The sequence below is a fragment of the Botryllus schlosseri genome, chromosome 14, assembly GCF_051294905.1.
Source record: "Botryllus schlosseri isolate E-star chromosome 14, Bs_hap1, whole genome shotgun sequence".
Lineage (NCBI taxonomy): Eukaryota > Metazoa > Chordata > Ascidiacea > Stolidobranchia > Styelidae > Botryllus > Botryllus schlosseri.
In genome coordinates, this window is record NC_137249.1 from 670,348 (window position 1) to 696,285 (window position 25,938).

The following is a 25,938-nucleotide window of genomic DNA, read 5'->3' on the forward strand; positions in this document are numbered from 1 at the left end:
ACACATGAGCTAACACTATAGTCACAAGCCAGACTAAATCATCTTAAATTGCTATATAGCGAGTTTGCGTATCCATTCTCATTTCTGCATGTGCAGCCGCTACTGTTATTCTGGCAGAAAATGCTGAGGTTATATCATCGAAATCGTAGTGTCATCGGTGTCGCCATGTTTCACTTGCACTACAATTTAATTATTTGCCTTGGAATCAACTTTTATCAAAATACACCAACCAAAACTCTGTCAACAAAAGGAGTTCGTGTATCACCTAAAAATAGTACATTGAACGCTCTCTCATTCGAAATTTCATGCTGGTGACGTCATATTTTGTGATACGATTGTTGATATACAATGTTCTTTCCAATTCTCTACTAGTTGCTGACGATTACCCCTGACGAGTGTCAGCCGAAAATATTCGGGTTCATTTCAATATGAATATACTATTTAATTACAATTTAATTACCAGAAAAGCAATTTCGTGACAGGTTTTGCGAGGAAATGAACACGGGATATCGAACAATAAATGGTAAAAAAGGGTAAGGATAAATACAATGTGCCATTAAAACTTGCAGGAGTGCTTCATTTTACAACTTATAACATCTAAATTTTTCGCCGGTACGTCATCTATACAGGCACTCATGAAGCAGTTCTACAAGTTTGGATATTGTATTGCATTTACCATTACCGCTTGTGACATGTATTGACCAAATGGTATGTTTCAGTTCGTTTGCACGCTAAACCTATCGCGGAATTGTTTTTCCGGTAATAATATTTCATTTTAGCGCAAGTGAATCATGGCGACAACAATGATGATGCGATATCGCTAATATGACGTTGGCAATTTTTTGCCAGAATCACAGTGGCGTCTTTCAATATCCCATTCAAGAATTTCCGTAAGTACAGGCCTATCATTATTTTCACCGCAGTTGTATTTTAGTACGGTACTATAGGTCTCCCCTACAGTACATCACGGACACTGACATGGCAACCCCTATAAGCAGACTCGGACAACTATAGATGACTCTAGTTTTCTAATTCGATTAATTAGAGCCTTTAGAGGGAAATGTCGGAATCTAATCTAATTTGTGAAATGTTTCTGACCTAATCCTAATCTTATTTATGGTTCTCCCGAAAATGCTATTAAAGAACTGTATATATAATTTGGACAAACATTGTATAGCTATAATTCCAATTCTAATCTAATTTGGAAGAAAATGTGCATGCTGTATGAATACTCTAGTACTAGGACTAGAGTCCATCCTCAAGATTATCAGACCACTACTGACCTATCGATCACGCCTTCCATGACATGCCACCCATTTCTTGTTGCTTGCTTTTTTATATACTATCTTCTTTACTTTTCATTCAGTGTGCATGCCGCCTCTTTACATCGCCTAGGCCAATGGTGGACTGTCTGATTCCATAGACTACTCCAAGTCGCTTTGACACGTTCTTATCTTTTGATTGTGTCGCATTTTGTGGTGTATTGAACTGATAAGAATTGCTCATAAACCAATGATGATGATGATGATATAATCTATAAACTTATAATTCTTCTAGTCTAATTTGGGAAAAAATGTGCAGCATTATAATTCTAATCTAATTTGAAAATGCTGAACACCTTCTAGTTGTCCAACTTTACCTGTAATGTAGTGACTGTACCCGTGATCATTCGCTATTTATGTTTCACAGTTCCAATCATCAATATTTCCTAGCGACATGGCCGACAAGGTCGTAAGCGGAATCGGCCGGGAGTTACGTTATTTCGAGTACAAATTTCGCAAAAATCGCGCGAAAGGCAAGAGCAAGGACAAGAATGAAAACACGCAACAAGACCTCGCCTGGTCGGATTCCTCGTCGTCGCAATCTCGTGGCTTTGGCGCCGCGAGCGAGGAAGTACGTAAAGCCGCCCCGGCATCTACCGGAGAAGAACAGCTCCAGATTCAAGTCGCTTTAGCCATGAGTCGAGAAGAAGAGGAGGAGAGAGACCGACAATCCCAAAGCGATAAATTACGTTTAGAGCTCGCGATAAAAGAAAGCATGCAGCAGGAAGAATTGAATAAAAAAACGCAACAAGTAAAAAATCAACCCAGCCTTCTGGATTTGTCTTTGAACGCCCCGAAACCGACCGCTCCCGCTCAATCGAGTCTTTTCGATCCACCAATGCAGAATAAAGCACCTTCAAATGACCCATGGGGCGCATCTGCGACCCCAGCACCTTCATTTGACCCATTTGCTCAACCCGCTATCGGTCAAGCTAATTCAGGTGTTACACCTCAAAACAACGGATTTAGCACGGGAGATGCTTGGGGAATTACGGCACAAAATACTCAGCAACAAATGCCCACTGATCCTTGGGCTGTGTCTCAGCCCACACAGGTTAGTGCTCCTCTTGACCCCTGGGCTTTACCCACTCAACAAGCTAATCCTGCTCAGAACAGCAGTTGGAATGGCATGGCATCTTTGACGCAACCTCACACACAAATTAGTGCTACCATTGCCCCTACAACTTCGCAAGTTGGTACTTGGGGTACTCCGAATGGTGCTCAAAATAGTGCTTGGAACTCTCCTGACCAATTTGCATCTCTAACACAAGCTCCGCAACCCCAGAAGACAAGCTACGACCCTTTCTCTGGAGTTACATCACCTAACCCGTTAAGCCAATCCACAGATGTATTCGGGGCGAATCTACATGCCCAGGCATCAAATCCGTCTTTGTCAAGCAACCCTTTTAATGCGCAAGGGGGCGATGTATTTACAGCTCCCCCGTTCGATCCGTTAAAAGACTTTGATAATCTACATATAACGAGCAACGAGCCAGAACCTGTACTGTTGACGAGTGATATCACGCCTGGGGCTTCCGTTGCTAAAGATCTTTTTCCTGTGAAGCAAACGATGGCACCGACCACTGTTGGAAATGCGCCATCTGGTGAAGCGAATTTGAATCCGCACAGATCGTTTCTGGGTGAAAATTCGAGTTTGGTCAATCTGGATTCCGGGTGGAGGTATCAAGTCCCGTACAGCACCAAGCCGCTAGGGAGCACTGCGCAGAACCCTTTCCAGCAAACGGGGCCGACGCGATCGCTCAATGAAATGATGGGGACCAGAACTGGTTTCCAGTGAAGCTGATCTGGTAAGTTGTATGCTATTTAATATTTTGACTATCAAGTTAAACATCCTCAAGTTTTAGGCAGTTTTCTAGATAACTACAGTTTTCTAAATGGCAATTTAGTCGAAAGATGGTTGACAGAAGTCCGCATGTTTTAGTCGTAATATTCTGATAATCTCAGCAATTCATAACACCATAAGATTGCGATAAAATGAAAATGTGGGATGGTGTCAAAATGAATTGAAGTACTTTTTATCAGACACCCCACCTTGACCTAGAACAGCGGTTCTGAACCAGGGTTCACAAGAACCCCAGAATTTCGCCTAGCCAGTCTCAGGGCTTTGCTGGAGGCCGAGACACAAACTCAACTCGGCAGATACACACTGATTTGCAGTATAATTCATGGTCATCTTTTTGTTTTGTGTGAAAATCATGTTTTTATGGATTTGTACTTTTAGCGCTGTTGTTGATGCACAGTTCATTTTGTGCTCCAGTATTTTATAATAAGTTCTGTATTAGTTGTGTAATGTGGAAAATTTTTGTTTTTGTGACTAATCGAAAATTTGTGGTTTGTCAAAGGATTGCATATTAGAGTTAGGCTTCGCCAGATCACTAAAGGTTAACAACCACAGGTATAGAAACTACTGCAAAATTTGAACGTACCATGAAGGTAATGGATTCCTATCTGTCTTAAATCTTTCATTTTGCTTCGACTTGTTGCAATTATTTTATCGATATCTGTCTTCATCGATTTTTGATGTCTCTGCAGACAGATGGTGTCCATCTAAACATTAGAAAGTCTACATCAAAGATTGTTATCAATACAATGATTTTGTTTAATTGAGGAATGGCAGTTTCCTGCTCGGTAGCGAGATTGGATTGGTCTGGTGAACAAATCAAAATTCAATGAACGATGCGTGAATCAAAAGCTACTGGTGTGCTTATTCTGAAACTGAAAGTAGGCTAATGAATATTTTCTGGGTCACTTCACTGGAATCTTGCTCTAAACAATGTACCATTTATACACATATTGACATATACAAATCATAATATATGGTTCGGCCTTTTCAAGTAGAATTGACTTTTCTACCAATCTTTTACTACGATATCAACGCAGTAGACTTCTCATCCCAACTGTGATTTGCCTGAATATTGTTTCCAGTTGATATTGACTATTCCAGATCCGGGACAGCATTCATTTTTGTGACATAAATTGGTTCCTGTATGACACCATGCCAATTCACAAGACATAACTGATGATGTGAAGTAAATTTGAGTATGGCAGAAGATCTTTTTATTGGTCTGCTGAGTAAGCCTACCATCGATAGGTTACACACAAGTTGTTGCAGAAAGGTCTTTATAGGGTTGTTTAAATTCTTAGAACCTTGGTGTGATTATTTGAACATTCATCGTCTATATCAGAAAGTATTTCATATGAAGTAGTTTTCTATGTTATTGGTCACTGCCTTTCTGCAATTTCAGTTGAACATATCCAGTTGTTTGTATCAAATGACTCATAAGGAACTTCGATCGCCCCAGGGTTGGAACTGACTGGTGTCATGAATGAATCATTTGATAATACCTTAAACGGCTAAGTTGATTTACGTACCAATTCTGTTACTTGTATGATTGTAATCAAATCAACAACTCCATCAAATTTGTCTTGTCATCCTACTACGTTATGCTGAACATTTCTAATGCAGGTTATTTTACCAGTAACGAGCAAATAGTGAGATCGGACCAATTCTCATTGCTGTTATTTTGATGTGTTTAGAGTTCAAGCAGGGTTCACATGTGTTTCGCATGATATGACGTCGCAGCATACATCTTGTTATTGGTATCATGGTCTTCTTGTGTTCATATTTATACTTATGAAATTTTTATAAGATTGTGCGTGTTCTTTTGCATATGAGTGCAACAGATCAAGTGTTGATTTGAAAAATTTCAAGACCTGGTAACCGATGACCATCTGTTTACACTGTTAAAGCATCTGATGTCCTAAACAGGCTATGAAATGAACCAATCAGTTAGTTCATCGATACCATTTATTCCCTCATTCAATTCAATGGTATACTTCTGTAGTTCATTCAACTTCTCAACAGTACTTCATTTCAGTATGAACTTGTGAATGCTGGTTTCTTTGTTGCGCTTGCCAACGATTGATGACCCATCATAATTGTTGTTTGAAAGTGAAACTTGAAATGTACTTGTTAGGGGAAGTTTACAAGTTTGTATTGACGGTCAACAACTAGTCACTGTGTAGCCTACTGGAGTTGTTGTAGCTGAAAGTTTTGAATTTGCAAAAATAGCATAGAAGGTGGATAATCCCAGAATTATGAATGAAAATCTCAAGTAACTGCGCGTTTACGGCTTGGAATTGCGTCAAATTTGTTTTGCGTCGTTTTTGGGGGCAGCTAAACAATTAGATTTTTAGTTTTTATAATAAATTCAAAAATTTCAATTGCTCATGTCGCCGTGTACTGCTTGGAATTGAGCCAAGTTTGGTGAGCAGCTTTTTTTAGTAGTTTGCACAAGTCTGGAAGTGCATCATATTCTAAACTTAGCACTGGTACTATTACAGATCATCAATTATAGCCTATGGTGAAACAGTGATATTGTTGTAATGAACAAGAGAATGACCTTACTATGTTGACTATTGCCGGTATAGTCCACTGTTTTCAAAGGTATCTCATTGTTTGTCGTACTTGCCTGGCATTATTCGATCAGCATTTCAATTCATTCAGTCATTGTTATCGTGATATTGATGTAGGGTATTGTAAGTTTTGCTGTGTAAATCTCGGAAGGATTCCAATTACAATTGTTTCAAGGTAAATGCGGGTCTTGACGTAACTTGTTTTGTTGATATCATATATCTGCTCCAGACCTTAGGACTTAGAAGTCTTGGGACATATAACATTGTTATGTTTGTGTTATGTGAACTCGCCATGCAGGATCGTAATATTCCTGTTACGCATAAATCCTATTCGTTTGTGTGATCAATTTGAGAGTTTGACTATCAGTCCATTATCGTCTCAATACTGCCATAAATTCATGGTTTCTGTGAATTTAATTTCCGTTTGACTCCATAAACCATTTGTAAATTAGATTACGTTCCAAATAAACATCTTCTGATGAATTACGGTGATGTTTTCCATTTATTTTATGGTCTAACATCGAATATTCGAACACCTAGATAATGATAAACCCTCATGAAATGCTCATAATTGTGTGGTACCTGACAGTTGTTCTTTTTTATTGTAGAATTTGTATGTTGATGAAATGAAACTTGGTGTGTAGCCTCAATAGTTTCCGCTTGTTTCAACTGAAGTCTCGGTCAGTTTCCTATTATATCATCATGGCGTTACATAGGCTATGAAATTAAATCACTGTTTAAGATATCAATTTGTGAATAATCTTTCTTACCAGTACATAATGATCTGTACCGCCATCGTTTTCTTGAGGTGTTACTTTGTTTCTGTTTTACTGGTTTAGTGGTCTTAATTATAGTTTTTCGCACACTGTGGTTAGTTCCAAAATATCAGTTCAGATTCACTTGATTGCCATGTACTTCAAGTTGGCTGGATTAATGGCCTAGGTACTGATGTTTGTCTTGTTTGTGAGATGTGCAATGTACCTTTTGTAGTAGACTTGTCATGATTATCATCCAAATGATGACATGAGATTACTTGAACATTGTGACCGGACCCTATACTTATAATAAATATCTAGACGATGCTGTGTTATCTCTGAAAGCCAACATTAATGCTTCGTAAGTAGTAATTCGATTTCTATACAAGTAGTAACAGTTGACACTCCTATCAAGCTAAAGTGCACTACGAGAATTGGCATGAATATTCGGACAAAATTTTGTTTGATTTGTGTTGAATATATACCCCTTCATAACGGCAGTTGGGCACAAAATTGTCATAAATCAAGCATATGGCATCTCGCGCGTCTGAAGAGTTTTTACTTGTGCTATTTCTGTTCTGGTTGCTAACCAAGCATGCAATGTGTATCTCAGTGTATAAATGGGACAGTTCTCAAAACTTGAATGGTGAGCCCATATATTTTGAAAACATGACCATTAAAATATTTTCAAGGACGTGTAGAGACAACACGGTCGGAGATTGGCGATACACAGGCATTAAAAGTGCTGAATCTAAGAATTTAATGATTGATCTCAACTGTTTGATGGAGTGCGATGTTTGCCTATGTGTCTGAGTTGATATTCTTTGGTATAGCATAGCCGGTGTTATCAAAGTCATGGTAAACGGCTTTAGCCACAACTAAACTAATATGACTCTGGGAGTTATATACAATGTGACATCGGAAGTTATCGTTTAACCCATGGGAACATAAAAAAAAACTTGGTTTCAAAAAATCTCTACCTAAAATTCCATAATATCACCAATGACTCCTAACGGGCATCAATATTTTTAAGATAGTATACTCTTTATTTTTTGATAGATTTAACAATTTAATTTGTATTTGAATCTATTTTGCAGACATCTTCATCTGTTACGGCAGCGATGCATGACGAATGGAAGCTATTGTACAGAAGAACGTTTTTTTGTGTGTATTGAGTTTCCAGTTTTTTCTGGTACCTATTACATTGTTTATCGATAGGATCGGTCTATACATTAATGAAATCTGATTAGGAATAAAGGCATTTTGCCAAAATTGTCACATAGTTATTGAAAGAGCATTGCGGAGAATGGATATCAGTGCCCTAAAATGGTTTCTGTAGGCTTACTTTTGCGGAACCCATATTGGTGATCTAATTAAGATATATAGAGGACTCGTTTTACAGAAAGTGTTCGGTATCGGTAAATCTCCAATTGCAGAATATCCGTGATGCTCAATCTATTGATAGCTTGACCTTCATCAATTCCGGAAATATATTTCCAGTGTCTTTTACATGTAAAATTGAGTGGTTTTAGGTATAAGATTTGTGAAACCACCAATGAGAACTGTATAGTGCGAAACGAGCCAAGCTTGCTGTACAAACATTTACTGGTCCCGTGTTTATAAGAATGGACTGATCTGATATTAACGGAACTTGGTTTAATGTCTGAGTTTTTGCGAATTCAGTAATTCTACTTAGATTCTATTTTGGTAAATAGAATTTGATAGCTCTAATTCTAATCGAACTAGAAAAAGCTGGATATTTTCTAGTTGTCCAAAGTCCGCTCCCCATGGCATACGCTGGCTTGTAATTGTGTGCAGCTTGTCGCCAGCTTCCTCCCCATTGTATGTCAATAAGTACATGGTCTAGGGTAGAAATCATACCGTTGTTGTTTTGCGTTAGACTTGATGAGTAGGCTATATGGTTACTCATTTCAATATTATCTGCCGTCTAGAAGGTGTGTATTTTATGACTACATAACTGCGCTCGGTAGGTTATGGCTTCAGTCTAGTACCACCAAGCTACAACACTCCCGTCAATCCGATGCACTTACGGAATAATCTCTTACATGGAATGGAATTATGTTATTCTAAGCCTGTCTTTTGATTTGAATTTACTGTACCAGCTATGATTTTGTTACTATTCATAGTTCGAACTCAATCTTCTGTTCCGTAAAGGCTACTATATCGTCGAACCATGGGTGTTATGCGTCTAGAAGTTGTGTTTATCAATATAGTCTGCGAATATCCGATGTATGTTGTGTTTTTCTTGTTGATGTGAATGATAGATTATCGATTTTTCTCGACATCTCTCTATAAATTTGCCGTTTTTTTGCACTTCTTTGCAAGCGCCATTATCTCGTGTGATTGCGGCCCTCTAGTTCCATTCTTGCATGTTAGTTACTACTCACTTAAACACCGAATAGCTCCTAAATAGTTGTGCTATTCAGTAGAACTCTCTATAGAATCTAAGGTAACCCAACTCTCACTGCCACTTACGATGCACTCCTGTACGAATCTACCTTTTCGCTTACAGCAACCAAATTGAAATGCAGCCGTGAAAGACACAGCAATACCAATTGTTACATCCCCAAACCACGCAGCTAAATGATGATACAACAAGCTATATGGTCGTAAATAAGCTGTCTTGTTTCGTGACTCTGGTGTGTAATACTTTATGCGTATATTATGTGTATTCATGCTCTGTTATTTCTTGTATTTCCTGTAAAGCATTTCGCAAAGTGCTGCGTCTGGTGCTTTGGCAATTCTGTCGTTCGCTCGTCTTGTGATATGTTTGAAAATCGAACTATTTCCTGGTAGCTGTGCTGACAGACTGTTCTATGTAAATATAGCCTGCATTTTCTAGTTCAATCAGATATAGAATAATTGTAGCTGCGATGTTATTGTGGTGAATGTATTCCTTGAATTAATTCTTTCCTGTGTCGAGAGAATATATGAAATATCCTTTGGTGTCTGACGATAGTGTCTGCTTGATAATTGCAATGTAGCTGGCCAGGGAGAAAGCGAGACGATGGAAGAGATTCCAGAAGCCATGTCCTTCTGAATTGTCGATTCCATCCCCAGTATTTCTAAGATCATTTGCAATCAATCAGTTTCGTTTTGGCCGAACAATGCGATGACACTTTCCAAGGTGAAGCCTCGCATTTCTGATCAATCTGATAGAGAGCGGTAGAATTGGAACTGATTTGCAGTAAATATTCATTATTTTTTTTCGTTTTGCGTGAAAATCCTATTTTAATGGTATTCTTTTAACACCCTGTTGATGCACGGATCATTTTATGCACCATATGATCTATAATAATGTCTTGGATGCGTATTGAGGTAGAATTTTGCTCTTATAATTCATTGAAACTTTCGCGTTCCCGAAGGTTTGAAAATTAGCTTGGTGTTCATCAGGTTAGTAAGGTTAAGAAGAGCCATAGTGCAATTTTTGCGATGAACTGATAAAAATTGCTAAGAAACCGAGATATATGCGCCTAAATCGCGCCAATGACTATGAGCTGTCGTTTCCTTTGGGTATGTGTCACCGTACTATCAACGATTTCCACTGATGAATTTCATCATCAGGATTCATCATTTCCATGAGCTGCCTATTAGTCAGCCGACCGAAAGCAGTTCAAGTATAGAGACTATGATGGAGTGGAGTCTCAAGAGTTGAAGCATAAGTCCTGACTGATAGTTTACCCATGAGATGAAAACCGCTAGCTAGCGCTAGTGTCACAGACGATCATCGGTGACACTCGAAATGTTCCAGATCGAAATATAAATGCCTACTTCTCGGCAAGGCAGCTGATCAAAAGTGGCAAATTACCTTTACGGCCAACTCATCCTATGATCTTTATTAGTCTATAATAGTGGTAATTGGCCTTTACCGACCTGTCGAATCCTTATGGTCATCTACAAGCCTTCGGTGAATGACGAATTCTCGCCTATAGTCGTAAAACAAAATTCTATCATAATACATATCTATTACATTACGTGCTCGCAAAATATACAATTGTAGTAAGAAAGTAAAACCATTCAAACGTCGCTTCCCCATAAAACAAAAAGATAATGTATATATTGACTGCAAATCAGTGTGAGGTATCAGTATCAGTTTATTGACAATTTTATCATTTCAAAACACCGCGATACTGCGATACAATGAAAAGATAGGAAGGTACCGAAACGACTTGGAGTAGTCTTTGAAATCAGACGCCCACCCGGGCCTAGGCGATGTGAAGAGGATACTTATAGGCCTCTGAATGAATGAAAAGTAAAAGAAGATGATATAAATGAATAAGCGACAAAATGATGGTTAAGATAAATGTGTCAGGTCGTGCTCCGATGAACTTCTGAGTCGGGTCTGTGTCTTCACGTCCATCGAACCTCGTGGTTTCGTGTGCACGTGCACCCCAATTAAAAGCCCCTGGTCTAGAATATAATTTCAATTGTAATTTGCATCAAATTTATAGTGTTTCATGGGTATATCATGTACCCAGAGGTAGTCAGTGGTTAGCAATGAGGTATTTCTACATTTTCGCAGTACCCATGCAGTTAGATTTTACCTGCATGTAACAGTCACTCCATCCCATACATGCTGCTGTCTACCTACACGCAAGTTGAAATGCAAGCAGATCATATATAGACAATTTGACATAGAGTGAATAGGCTACTGGTCTGAGAGAGAGAGAGACTTTATTTTCATCAAACAAAAATACATAACACACGGCAGTGGTGGTGGTGGTACAGAAAATATGCATGCACAGTATTCGGTATTAGATAGGAATAATCGATAAGACCGTGAAGGTCATCTAGTCTGATCACACCAGCATCAAACAGGTACACTTGACTCTAAACAGTCTGGCTGTGAAAAATGTCTCGGTAGTTAAAAAAAAAAATAGAAGAAAAATTAAACGATGGTAGCAAATGATCAATGAAGCAATGTCTGGGCGAGGTAGGGCAATAGTGTTAGTGTAACGACAAGAGGTGATCAAGTAGGGCTTTTTTGAATCTATTATATGGCAATTCACGGATATGTGGTGGTAATGCATTCCAGATGATAGGTCCCGAGTAGTCGATAGTCTGCGGTCGGGATTACGGGACCACTATCTTACAGACCGATTTCGTCCACCGGCACATGCCGTTTCCTGTCCTTTTGTGTTAAGTTCTGTTCTTTTGCTTCAGTTTACACTCTTACAGCCTCTTATTTAGACGTTCAAGACCAAGATGGGTGTTCGATTGAAAGACTAGCATACAAGTCGTTTCTACTCCTTTCTGTCTGTATATTTTATCACGATTTTGTGGTCTTTTGATACACAACCGAGTGAAGTGATGTCCAACTTATATAGATACACCATGATGTACTGTTGCGTCTGCTAATTTTTAACGCTCCTAATGTAATTTCACATCCACGACGACGTCGTGTTTATTCTGTCTTGTTTTGCCCGGTCCTAAACGACCTGACATCATCTGTCTGAGGCGTCGCATTTCTGGAAAGTCTACCGACCAAATCGCGTCGCGGCGAAGCACACAATCAGCAATGGTTGCACGCTGCCGAGCAATTTCCTGTCTTGCATTTACAATGCCTTACGACACGCCATCTCATTCCGCGTGTACCGCTAGTTGAAGGATTGCACATTTGCATAAGCAGCAGTATTTTGGTTGTGATTCAGCATCTCGCTTTTGTAGACTTTGGGATAGTGTTATTACTTGCTTTCGTTGGAAAACTATATCCACATACTTATTGCTCGTTGTTAATGATGTGTTATGGTCAACATCGCTATCTTTTTCGTCAGGTATGCAATCGACACAATGCTTTACAAATACTAGGCCTAGCTGTGTTGGCGCGTAATGTCAGAGCATTATTGATTGCCTAAGCATTCGATAAACGTAATTACTGCACGCTATAGTTGTATGATCATGGCCTTAAACAGTGCGCCTAAGAGTATGAAGCCTGAAAAGTGATACGAGTCAAAGGAAAACAAGTGTTTGCGTCTAAATAGATCAGTGGCGTCAACATCAGGTGCTGAAAGTATTTATCGGTAGCAATTAGTCAGAAGTAGAGGTAAGATCCTAAGTACAGTTAGAATTCGTAATTTTCAAGCAACAAAGTGAGTATTCTAGGCCCAGTATCGCCTAAAATCCTGAAAACTGTCAAGTAGAAGTAGAAGCAGTCTAAAAACAAAACGTCTTGGGCAAGTATATAGACTTTATACAAATAGGCAAAACTTGCTTGAGTACTTCGAAAAAGTAGTAGTGCTTCGTTACTGTACGTCACTGTATCCCATATTTTCTCTGCGCTACGCTTATCGTACCTAAGAATTTGTCGGAATAATACTAATTATTATAATGTAAACGTTTTAGACTGAAGTAAACTATCGATATGGCCGAATTTCTAAAGCGTGATTCTACTGATATTGTCAGCTGGGGAGACAATGAAACGAGACAAAAGTTGTCATCAAATCTGAATGTTCAAATACCTGGAATAACGACTCCAATTTGTTTATATGCTAAGCGCACTTTGTACGAGATGGTATTTGCATCAGACCTGAAGTGAAATTTTTAGCTTTTATGAATTAGACAAGAATTAGAATTATAGATACACAGTTTCTTCCAAATTAGCTTGGAATTTGAATTACTGAATTCGCGAAAACTTGAATTAAGGTCAGTTCATATCAAATCATGGTTCATTCCCATAACCCCGAGCACGGAGAATCAATCAAACAGTTTTATTTATATTTTCATCGTTTCATAACACCACAAAACTGCTGCGATACAATGAAAGATGGGAAGGTATCGAAACAACTTGGAGTAGTCTTTCAGATCAGACACCCACCTTAGCCTAGGCGAAGTAAATAAGAGGCATGCACACTGAATGAAAAGTAATGCAGAGAATATAAGACGCGAGCGACAAAATGAGGTGGCATGTGGCGGAAGGCGAGGTCGATGTTACGTCGTAGTCCGGTAATTTTGAAAGCTGGCTAGTATCAGGGTTGTAACCAAGTCACAAGGCTCCGAGTCACAAGTCAATCTCACTTTTATATTTTTGACTCGAGTCAAGTCGAGTCATTTTCAATTCCCACCGAGTCAAGTCCGAGTCCAAGTCAGCGAACAGAGGATCGAGTCCGAGTCATGGTATTATGACCCGAGTCCAAGTCATTGTGTTGACTGCTCGGTTTCCAGTTAAAGTCTTCCTAAACCCACTTTTCTAACTCTGTTTGGTGATATTGAATGGTTTGCATTTATAATATATCAATTTTCCTCACTTTTAGCAGTTTCAGGTCGCATTTTCAAGGACCAGTACCAGCAAACAAAATCCCAATAGTGTGATGGCTTCGAAATTACAATGAAATGTCGGTCTTCGCCGTCTGAATCTCGAGTCAATGACTTGCTTCGAGTCATGCGCAATGACTCTAGTCCAAGCCGAGTCAATACACAGATTGACTCGAGTCGAGTCGAGTCAATTCCGTATTTTGAGAAAATGACTCGAGTCGAGTCGAGTCATCCGAAAATCGTGACTCGAGTCTGACTCGATTCGAGTCATGACTCGAGTCATTACAACCCTGACTAGTATTCATTTAGAAGAAATTGCTTGTTTTTCGATTTGAATGCGGACATGCTCGACGACTGTTGGATAGCCGGCGAGATGCTGTTCGACAATTGGGGTCCGACATATTTGATATGACAATGCGTTTTCTTGTATTCCGTCCTGGTCATATGCTAGTTGTTCTTCGTAGACGCGCGTGTGTTGTACTTGTGCGCTTTTGACTCCTAGGTGAAGTAATCGTTGAAATTTGAGGGACATTGACCGCAATGGAACTGATACATAAACTTGACAATTTCTAGCTTCCTCATATCTTCTATGTTTAGAAAACCAAATCTTTTGAGTAGCGATTTATCAGTTGCACATCCAGGCCCCCGTGGAGCTTTGGCAATGATACGGATGTCTGTACAGAAAGCTTGGCTCGTTTCGTACTGTGTACTGTACATTGTACAGCTCTTCTGTAGCATTTTCAGTATACCGGAAATCATATTCGAATTTAAATTAGACCACAAAACATTTCACAAAGTATAGATTAGAATTACATTACTGGTATTCTCTCTAATTCGCACGATTAGAAAAATAGCATTAGGCTACCTATCTAGTTGTAGAAGTCTGTCGGATATTGCTCAAATTTAAATTCGAAGTTCTTCCGCGAAAAGCAAGGAAAGTCCTCGATAATTGATATTAATTAAATAGTTGGTGGTTGATATTTGCAATAACTTTTGAATTTGTCGGATTGCGGGCAATTCTGTTTGCGAATGTTATTTGAAGTGCGAAGGTACGAATTCGATGGTGGTTCGTATGACGTCACCCGATTTCCTGCCTTTGCAAATTCAAGTGACCTCAATAGGCAGGAAATTTCAGATCTTGTTCACAGCCTCGAACAGTTTGCACACTGTAATTCCGAGGATATGTCGGCTTCCATTTAAAATTGTACCGCGCGTAATGTTATGATATTGATTCATTGGTAGGCTATAAGGGGAAACTTATATGAACGGCACCACGAGCACATAATTATAGTTTTTTTGGCATGTTACCATTGTAAATATGAAATCATCAATTATGGTTTTGTCCAGGATTGGATGAAAATACAGTCCACCCTCTGTGTAACATTTTACAAGTTTTTACAACTGATTTGCGTTTACACATGATGGGATCAGACTTGGAATTAGATTAGAATAAGAACTACTGGATTCGCAGAAGTTTGGAAATTGAATACAATTCCTAATTGCAAAGAAATACTACAAAATCATATAGCTACTTTTCATATACCCACGATAATGGTAAATATCTGTACAGTGTACAGTACACCCAAGCTTGGCTCGTTTCACACTATACAGATCTCCTGTAGGATTTTCAGGAAACCCGAAGCTTATATTCGAAATAAAATCAGAGCATAGAAATATTTCACAAATCAAATTAGAATTAGTTACCGGCATTTCGCTCAAATCAGTCTAATTAGAATTATCTAGCTGTCCAAGTCCATGTGGAAATCCGCAGGCAAGAGTCTGGTGGCCTGTAGTCGTGATGCTTTCTCCCGATTCCAAGAGCGTCATCGCTAATCACTACTACGAGTACGGCGAGAGGTCAAACGGTTGTTCCGTGACATTTTAAGTTCTTAATGGCGAAGTCTGGTATTATCGAGAGGCATTGACACCTATCACTAATCGCTTTCATTCATTCGTTCGTCCGTCTTATCAATTTACGGTATTAGCGCCTTGTTTGTTTTCATTTCGGAGTGTTGCCTATGTTTACTATAACCAGCGGAATGGACATATCATATTACAACGGCTGACTCAATAAAGGGTCGTTTAGTGAAATTGGCTTCTGCCCCGGGAAACCAGTTGAGACGAAACTTCGCGCGAATCCAATCAGGATACGATTTTTGTAAACAGCGCACGCTTGCTGTTCTCATTTTACGATATTTAACAGAACGTACATCGCCTCGACTTGGTTAACGGTCAACTAACTACTGTATTTTTGAGTAGCTCTACCTCTAGTTCTAGTTGCGCATTTTAAAAAATGAACGCTTCTAGTTCTATAGTTGTGCTTAAAAATAGTTGCAGAGCAACTATATAGAAAACACGTGTCGCCGTTTGGCGTGAATCGTGATACCGGTGTTCTGTTGTGCGATGTTATTGCAGCTCAGATTCATCACTAACCCCAGTAACGTAGCCTGGGATGTGATTTAGGGGTCAAACTTGTACTGATGTTCATGTGGAGAAAATAAAAATGAATGAGTTGGTTCGGAATTGAATCTGAACAGTCGTGTTTTAGTTAGTTAGTCGTGGATTTTTCAAGGTAGTTAGTTCTGGTTCTAGTTTTGGTTTTGGTTGTTGGTTTTTCAAAGTGAGGTGTTCTAGTTCTATTCCTAGTTGCGCATTTTCAAAATCCAGCAGTTTTACAAGTCTGATTGAAACTAAAATTCACCCGCGTCCATTTAAGATGAGATTTTTGTAAACAAGTAAACTGCGCAGGTTTGCTGGTCATGTCACGATATTTGACAGAACGTGCAGCACCATAGACCATGACTTTCGAGAGGCTATGTTCTTGTTGCCATATTCCATCGCTTCAATAAAATTCCACATTATTTGCGGTAATATTGTCCGGATCACAATGAACGCAATCAATAAACAAACGGCATGCAGCCGTGACGTAACACCTGTATAGTCACGTCATTCTGTGTCATTTCTTCTGAAGGAATGTATCGATGCAGTGTTCTGTGCATGCGTATTTTGATACCTTCTATGGTCGTAAATATTTTTGATTTCATACAGTAATTAGTTTCGTTTGTTGGTAGAGAAATGCGTTCAAACAGCCGCGTGCTATTGAGAGTTGGTACGAGTTCGTTTCGGCCAAACGCTTGATTGTAAATGCACCAAATATATTTATGAAGTTGGATGGTATGATTTTTGATGACAGTGTCTGCCTCGTAATATAACGAGATATGTCAGGATATTTGCAAGATGAAGCACCGTTTGTGCATAAGTTATACTAGGATAGTCCGGTTGAAATTTATGGACATGGACAGGCAGAACACCGACCGATCAGGTTTTTGTGTCTCGGGAAAATCGTTCATAAATCATGTTATGCGCGAGTATCCTTCAGGTTTTCCGGAATCGATATTAACGTTCTATTAATCAATAATAGAGCCTTTAAAACATTCGAAATGAAACACGGCTCAGTCGTGACCAACTTTTCTAAATCCGTGTTCTAGTCACCTCGCCCAATCAATTTTCCTTGGCGCTTTCACGAACCGCGAGGTCAGGTCATCAATATCTTCTCGTTCTAGGAACGGAGTCCAGCTCAGATTGAAGCCCACGCCTTTGCCTTTACAAGTGCTAGCATCCGTATTAAGGAGGCAGTGAAATCAGGATGTTTAAGCGTCTTTGGGAAGGGAAAATACAAACCCGGAGAACCAAGAGCTGGCGCATTGGTAGACTGATCAGAAGCTCTCACTGGTTTTCAAAGCTTTCAGTCTTAGCGAAGATCCTCAGGGTTTTGAGGCGGACGGGGGAACGCTAGAGCTGGACAGAATGATTCGAGCATAAATTCTATGAATTCTAGGTAGTATAGCGAGAGATATGATTTATCGAGTACTGAAATGATAAGTGTGTTGTCAATAAGAGTTAATTTAACCATCAAGATAGCGTAATGGTGAAGCGTCCGGCTTCTTGATCGGTATGTCATGGGTTCGATCCCTGGCCGGGTCATACCAAAGACCTGATTAGTATCACTGGTACCCATGACTCTCCGCTTGGCGCTCATGCATGATTGGGATAGCATGGAGGAGTGGCGCGAGAGTTAGAAAGCCGCACAAGGCACCTTGCTTGCCCAGCAGCATATGCATATCACGCACTCATGGTATATGCAATTATGCATACGCGCATAGGGTTGGATTTAAAACAAACGGTGTTCTAAAACACGTTGTTTATAACCTCTTTTGAACAGTGTTTTAAACAAAGGCCTTTAAAAAAATTGTGTTTTCTTAAGTTGTAAAATTATGCTATAATTGTATAAATACTTTCCAAAAAACATGTTGTACGAGCCTACCCGATATAGCCGACGTATATCGATATCGGATGGTTAGAACCCTGTAGTCGGTTGAACAGTAATAGTACAGACATTTCGTCAAAGGGGTTATATTTACCCTATATTTTCAATTGTAAATATCAATCCACTATGACGTTACAACCGATTATTCGTGTCGTCATTGCTTAAAAAAACATGTTTTAAACAAGGGCCTTGTTTTAAACATGTTTGTTTTAAATGATGCATATGCCGCAAAAACATCAAGGGCAAACATAAACTGCGTCCTTTTCTATCAACGAAAATTATACTTTGAATACTATTTTCACCGTGGTAGTCTGTAAACCTCGACTGGTTGCACCGCAGCATGCGAAACTTGTACAAAGCTACGCACGTTAATGAAAACGGCATATTTGTAAAGTCGTGATCAACCCACATGATTGTCACAGAGTGCAATGAAATCGGTATGGTCGAAAAAATACAAAATCTTCTTTAATGCGATGTAGAGACCTGACATTATATACTTTGCGGTCGCATAAAAGGTACATATTTGAACTTGACACGTCGTCCAGACTGTAATAACTCGATATCGTCCGCCCTAGTGAAAACATTGCAACATAGGCAGCAACTGTATAGTACAAGCCGTATAGCTCACTACAACACTATATGAGGAAGGAATCAAATTACGTTATAGTGGCACCACATTTGCTTACTATAACCTTGCATTACCTTACATTAGTTATAGACATGCGCATCGCACACCGAATGAGGGTCACATGATATTGACGACCAGTAAATATGGTCGATAAGCAGTCTTATTTCTGGGGCATAATTGATCGACTTCTTAATGTAATGATGTAATGCACAGAAAGAAGATGAAATAGGTAAAATCGAAGTATTATTATCTACATTATCAGTTCAAATTGATACGATTCATACATGGTATAGTACTGGTATTGAGTATACTGATGTGAGTCAGTCAGAAACCTTTTCGGAAATACAATAACAAAGGTTTTGTTTGCAGCAATTTTTTTGGTCCTGTCGCAAGCAAAGTCGTGGTATAACAAGTCGTGGTAATGGTATCGCCATGCACTATAAAATCCATGACAGGTGCCTTTGGGAGGAGATTTTGCTACTATCCCGGGCCGAGATGCTCGCGCAAAGTATCATCCATCGAAGCCGTGTATTAGATTAGAATTTGATTAAATTAGATTAGATTAGAATTAGAATTACAGCTACGCAGTTTTTTCCAAATTTGATTAGCATTAGAATTACTGAATTCGCGAAAACTTGGACATTGAATCAATAAGTTCCGTTAATATCTAATCATAGTTCATTTTTATGAGGATGAGAATATCAAATGTAGGAATATGTACAATTTTGTACATTGGACAGCAAGCACAACTCGTTTCGCACTATGCAGTTCTCCTGTAGCATTTACAGGAAAACCAGAAATCAGATTAAAATTAGAATTAGAGCAAAGAAAGATTTCACAAATTAGATTAGAATTAGATTAGCGGCATTTCGCTCTGATCAGTCGAATTATATAACTAGAATTATCCAGTCCAAATCTGCTTGCCCCGTCAGGTATTCCTTTGTATAGAAATGCGCTGGCAACAGGTCACGAGTGCGTCTTCCTTCCGCGCACGATAAGATCAATAGATCGACAATTTCTAGGGTAGGCTGATAAGGACCGACTCTCACCTCAATATTTGCTCTAAAGGCAACTGCGTATACAGCCTGCGTAGCGAAGATGCAATGCGATTCATGTTTCCATTTATAGTATAGATGGAAATAACCTGAATAGCAATCTAAAGAACTAGCTACTAATATAATCGGGTGATTGCGCATTTCCTAACAAGAAAGGTCGATTGCGTACGACAGACAGATACCACGACGATGTAGAGTTCAGATGCAGATATACTACCGTTTTATTACATGAGAAAAACAAGGCTACGGCAAACCGGAAGTTGTATTATACTCACTAATTACGATGAGTAGGTAAAGGGAAGAAACTAAAGCAGTGGTGACAGCGTCTGAAGGGGCGCGCGAAGCCGCAGTTAACTGAAAATAATTTCGCGCGATTTGCCTCCAGATCATGATTATTGCTGTCTGAATTCTCTCATCAACGGCCATCCATCACCTTCAATGCCATCAAATTATCCGTGGGGATTGCTAACATTCTGATTGCTCTCTTTAATATTTTGTGATTTCATGATAAGGGGGAGGGGTGCGAAAGTTTTCACTATCATAAAGGGGGCGTGTCGATAAAAGTTTAGGAACCACTGAACTAAACCATTAAGCTCTTCATTGCGAGCTTCTTTGAGAGAATAGATCAGGACAGCAAGTTGAGAGCGCTACTTTGTCACGAAAATGTAGCCTATGCCTCGACTTGGCATTTACGATCGAAAACAAAAATACCGTGATGCTCGCCGTAATGTAGCCATTTCCATTGCTATGCGTCTATAAATGAGAAAGTGAATTGGTATATTCTATTTAAAGAAACCCGAATATGTTCGGCTGACACTCGTAAGGGGCAATCGTCAGTAACTAGTAGAGATTTGCAAAGAACTATACACTTATACAGTTGCTGAGGATTAATCCTGACAGCCGAAAATATTTGGGGTCATTTCAATATGAATATACTACACAATTGTATATTGAAGTACTGTACCTCGAAGTTCTTCAATTAATGAATTGTTTTTACCAAGTGTCACCATGTTTGGTGTTATTACTACGCAATTATTTCTGGTTAAAACTGTCAATAGGCTACAGGGATATATAGCGCGGAGATTTCATAATAAAAGTCGATACCGGTATAAAGTGTCATTTTATCAATTTGCGAACAGTATTGAATATAATCATGCATTTACAACGTATTTTAGCAATGTTTTCGTGTTATGTAGTACTGCGCTATATTGTAGACAGTTATTGGATGCAGTGAATTTGTATAGCTGATCGTCGCTTCGCTTGGTCCGCGCATGCCGTGAAACCCTAACGTATACACTAATGTACCTTACGCTTCAATCTGTCCCGTAACCTATATATTTAAAACATATTAGTCATGTCAGATATGATAAACAGCTTCACATGTTGCCGCGAAATATGATGCCTGTAGGCGTTGGATTAAATGCCAGCGCATTGAACGCCGGCGAATAGTCGCTGACAAGCTCAATGTTATACGGTGAGATTATGTATTAGGAACATGGCAGCCGGTATACAGCAATGTAGTAGCTTCCTGACGCTTCTATGAAAATAGTGATGAGTGACGCTAGGAGGCTCTGTGGTACTATTAGGGCTTAGCCGCTTCTTATCTCCCCTTTTGAAGGAATGAAATCACGAGATTGTAAATTTCCAATAACGAGCGGGGGCGATCAGAATGATCATTTTCTGAGGGCGTGCAAGTATAGCCTATATGCCAGCGAAGTTAGAAAACTGGAATATTTTATGCTTTTCCCAAAATAGATTAGAATGATACTACAGTTTTTTTTAACGAATTAGACTACAATTAAAATAATAGCGACGTAGTTTTTTTCCAAATTAGACTAGAATTAGAATTACTGAATTCGCGAAGGATGGAAAATGTCTGTATACCGAGCTTGGATCATTTCGCACTATGCAGTCATCTCGTAGCATTTTCAAGAAAAGCAGAAATTAGACTGGGATTCAAATAAAAGCGCAGCAACATGTCACAAATTAGATTTGAATTGGACTACCGGCATTTGGCGCTAATAGTTAAACAACTATGATTATGTATGCCAATACATTATGCGATGGTTCGATTAAATCTGGCAAGGTCAGTCAGCAATCCCTAAATGCGTAAAATCTGTCGCATCTTAGAGATTTAGCTCTTTGTAACCATTGTCTTAGATTTGCGGATTATCTTTGCATAAGAAATCCTATTAACGGCATCGCTACTTGAAACGCGTTTGAAACCTCGGTAATTACTAGAGTCAGGCCGACTATATCGGTTCGCCGATAATATCGAGTCGATATCATACTTTGAAATAAATATCGGTATCGGTCAAGGTAAAAAATGTCGCAATTTTCGTGATGTCACATCATGGCATAGTAGGAAACCAGAGAACTATAATATGTTACTGTGTACACGGGAATATTGATCTATTTCGTATAGATTACAGGTGTCCAGACGTGGCCTTTCTAGTTTATTTCATGTACAACAAGCATGGTAATGGCTGTATAACTGTTCAAAAATGTTCTGAAGCCTTGGAAATGCATATTAAGGTAGATGCGATAGGCCTATCTTTTGAATATCGGTGGAATAGACCGGCACGATATTGGTCAGGCTCTAGAAATTACTTGCAACTTGTCACTTTATCTCGTGGGAAGTTGTGGGCGAATAGACTATACCTTCGCTTGGATGCGTAAACCTTTTTGGGTATTGGTCAACACAGCCCCTATGAAGATCGAAAATATTGCATTGCAGTATAGCAAAAAAATACCCTTTTTCTGATAGTGGTGTATTCGTGCCTGTTTTGTATCATTACCATTTACCATTCTCATAAATCTAGTTGTGTTCGTGGCATTGTGATCGCAGTGAATGGGAACTAGGATGGGATAAGTCTCCACGAAGCAACATCCTAGGTATTTTTACAACTGCAAGCGCCCCTGGGTTGCTGTACTATAGGGCTCTCATACGTCCTCCTTAAGGAGGATCTGTCCACATTTTTCAGGAGATTGAAAATGTCCACCGAGGACGCCTAAATGTCCTCCTCTCTGGCAATTCGTCCTCTACAGATTTTACAGCGAGGCTTATGGACAGGGTCAACTGAAAATCGGTATAAATGACGCGAAATAGGTAATGCGGACGTGCGAGCGGGTAACTCAGGAGTCGAATCATAGTGATGACCTTTTTTTTTATAGTTTAGTGTCAACAACACAAAGTAACGTAATAAAGCGGGCAATTCGGAAGTCGCGCCAAAATGATGACCTTATTTTAGTCAAAACAACAAGATTTCCAGTAAATATTCCAAAATCAACTACATTCAACTTCCTAAAACTAACTTTTATGATTTTTAAAAAGTGTGCTCCATTCCGGATAAAAAAATATGGTAACCCTAACATATGTACCATTATCACATTGCGACCACATTGTGTATAATACCAGTTTTACATCACAGCACCAGTTATTTGGTATTATATCGACCATACCTTGTATTTCATTACGCTTCGCGACAATGCTGTAGGTTGATCACGATTTCGCAGTTACGTCATTTCCATTGACGTGTGCGTTAGCTTTCTACTAGGGATGGTGTGAACCTCTGAAAGGTTCAGGTTCGTGTGAACGCGAACCTTTCTGAAAGGTTCTGTGTGAACGCGAACGTGAACCTCATGACGTCACGTGACGTCATATTGCTAATTCCTCCCCTATATTTGAATGAAGTGATAGCCTATATTAATGTACACTATACCTAACTACGACTCGGGCCACATAATGGCACAATGCTGAAATACATATTGACGTTTTAAGCGTCGCAAAATATATAAACCAAGACAATCAAATGATATAATATTCCCATAAATCAATATCTTCCGTCGCTTTGCCGACAATTTCGACGAGGACTTACGGCTTAACGGTCCAGGCCAGACCGGAAAATGTATTCGGCGTCTGAGTATTGCTACACGGATATTGAGCAGAGTGTAAAACGGGTTTCTATACTTGCTACCGCTATTACCCCACTAACAAGTTATACAACAATAGCCAACACTCCAATCGCACGGATTTCGTATTTATGATACAGTAAACATATGAAGACAAGATTGGCCACGTAAGCTTGCTAGATTTTTACATCAGAAAACGATATCAATTGAATAAGCATCATTCGCTGTCTACATGTAGTGTATTTCGCTCTTGATGTTGTGTGATTGCCGGCCAAGCTCACAGCAGAGAGTCACTAAATATTCACAAACCGAAAGCTGGATATTTAATAGGTAAAATTTTTGGAATTGTCAAGGTGTTGATTATTTACGCTGTCAGTGTCATGCATAGAGTGGTCCGCAGTTGAACGGCAATAAATTTGAACCAGATAAGTTATAATGAAGTGAAAAGTGTAATATATATGAAAAAGGTTCACAGTGCAGAACCTACCAAGGTTCTGTTGTGAACGCGAACCTCAAAATTTCCGAGGTTCACACACAGAACGCGAACGTGAACCTTATGTTCACACCATCCCTACTTTCTACTACATATGCGACCGACCGTATTTTGCAGCCTTCCGCAGCGGAGAATTAGAATTAGAATTGATAGCATATTGATTGCGCTCAGCCCTATAGTTGCAACGCAACGCACACTTGTACTGAGTGTCGTAACGCCACATATCTTATAAATAAAATGAGTTCATTTCCGGTATGAAATGTTAAGCGCGGGTACCTACAGGTTCGCCTCACGCGTTCTTTCGCGGAGTGCTTGTTAGCTGATTTCATTCCCCAAACTCAATCAGCAAATAATGGCAAGATGCCAGCTTTTTACCAGAGTTAACAACTAGAATAGTCTTTTCCCTGTTAGATTAGAATTGCAACAAAAATCAAGTTTAGTTCATATAAAATCCTACTGCATTCTCATCATCAAGAAATGGCAAATTTCTGTACACTGAGCTTGTCTGATTTCGCACTGTGACTATACAGTTCTCCTGTAGCATTGTCAGGAACAGCAGAAATGAGATTGGAATTAGAATGAGAGCGTAGAAACATTTCATAACTTCGATGAGAATCGAGAGTACCGGCATTTCGTCTGGTAGAACCAGCAGCATTTGCGATGTGATGTGTGATGCTTTTCGGATGCTAGAGTGTCGTTCAATCACACACACTAAACGTCTTGAAGAGCGTCGATGGCACGCTCGAAATGTACAGGAATTAGTAATTTGCATTGCTCTGTAACACCAAGTAACGATCAGCAACAGACGTTGAGCGAATGCCAACCTATTGATCGCAGTGATTTCGATCTCGCTTGTGTAACTGGTGAATGCCACAACAGAAACACGATATCGCAGTATATCTAGACTGATGGAATACACCAGGCCTATATACGTTGTAGCTTTAGAGCTGTATGTGATTCAACACGTAACACTGAACAGTATGAACTGAACGTGAACGCGTTACAATCGTCGAAATGTAATGGCATGTTTCCGCGTTTGAATCGAAACGGGAAAGGATATGCGCGTGATCACGATTGATCGTATGATATGCGGGAGGCAGCCAAATGTACGTACATGCTCTCCTATTGACAGACCAACACGAATTCACAGTTAAAAACGAGCAACTAGAAAAATTTAAGCTTTTCAAATTAGAATTAATGAATTTTCAAAATTGTAAATCGTGATGTTTAAATCAAAGTTTAAATATTCCCTCTTCTGTAGACAGAAAATCAAACTTCTCTAAGAGGTCATGGGATAATGCAATGAAATCAAAGTAGCATCGACGTTTTTTGAACTGAAAATCGGATTTTACTATTTGGGATTTACGGCAATTATGTTATCGATGGGAACACTGCAATTTCGGATTTACACTTTTTTAACACTGTGGATTCTTTCTTCCTGCAATATGGATATTCCGAATCGTTCTGCAACCAGAGTGATTAGCGTTACTGATTCTGCCTTAAATCTGAGCAACAGGAGTTTATGCAACAACGCAACAGGTTGGTGGGTACTTTTTTCCAGCTGGAAACGTGTCGCTTTAAACCTTTGAACCGTTTTTACCTATCAAGGCGTTGATATGTGAAAGAAAACAGTTTATTTCGTCTGCGCCATATGACTACTAAACATCCCTCGAAATTGTCGGGCCTCGATCTGATATCGACCTCGCCTGGATACCATGATCATTTTCATCACTAGTA

At 39.3% G+C, this 25,938-nt stretch overlaps 2 protein-coding genes and 1 long non-coding RNA gene across 4 annotated transcripts in view; 2 read left to right on the top strand and 1 right to left on the bottom strand.

Annotated features, from left to right (window-relative positions):
• The first annotated feature begins 746 nt into the window (after positions 1-746).
• On the top strand, positions 747-9,488 carry LOC145455658 (uncharacterized). The gene is made up of 3 exons (XM_080333643.1): positions 747-890; positions 1,690-3,130; positions 7,612-9,488. Exon 2 carries the CDS (start codon positions 1,717-1,719, stop codon positions 3,118-3,120), a length of 1,404 nt encoding a protein of 467 aa, XP_080189769.1. The 5' UTR covers positions 747-890; positions 1,690-1,716; the 3' UTR covers positions 3,121-3,130; positions 7,612-9,488.
• On the bottom strand, positions 8,266-16,792 carry LOC145455662 (uncharacterized). The gene is made up of 2 exons (XR_013920385.1): positions 11,080-16,792; positions 8,266-9,687 (listed from the first exon to the last, which is right to left on the bottom strand). It is a non-coding gene; the product is annotated as an uncharacterized LOC145455662 (long non-coding RNA).
• Positions 16,793-24,846: 8,054 nt separating this feature from the next.
• The window catches only part of LOC145455653 (plexin-A2-like), a 43,743-nt gene continuing 42,651 nt past the window's right edge, over positions 24,847-25,938 (top strand). Inside the window, exon 1 of one of the 2 annotated variants that reach the window (XM_080333638.1) lies at positions 24,847-25,740. In XM_080333638.1, coding sequence (XP_080189764.1) covers positions 25,575-25,740 — 166 coding nt within the window. In that variant the 5' untranslated portion in view covers positions 24,847-25,574. The remainder of the gene's footprint in view (positions 25,741-25,938) is intronic. The other variant, XM_080333639.1, reaches the window with a different exon arrangement.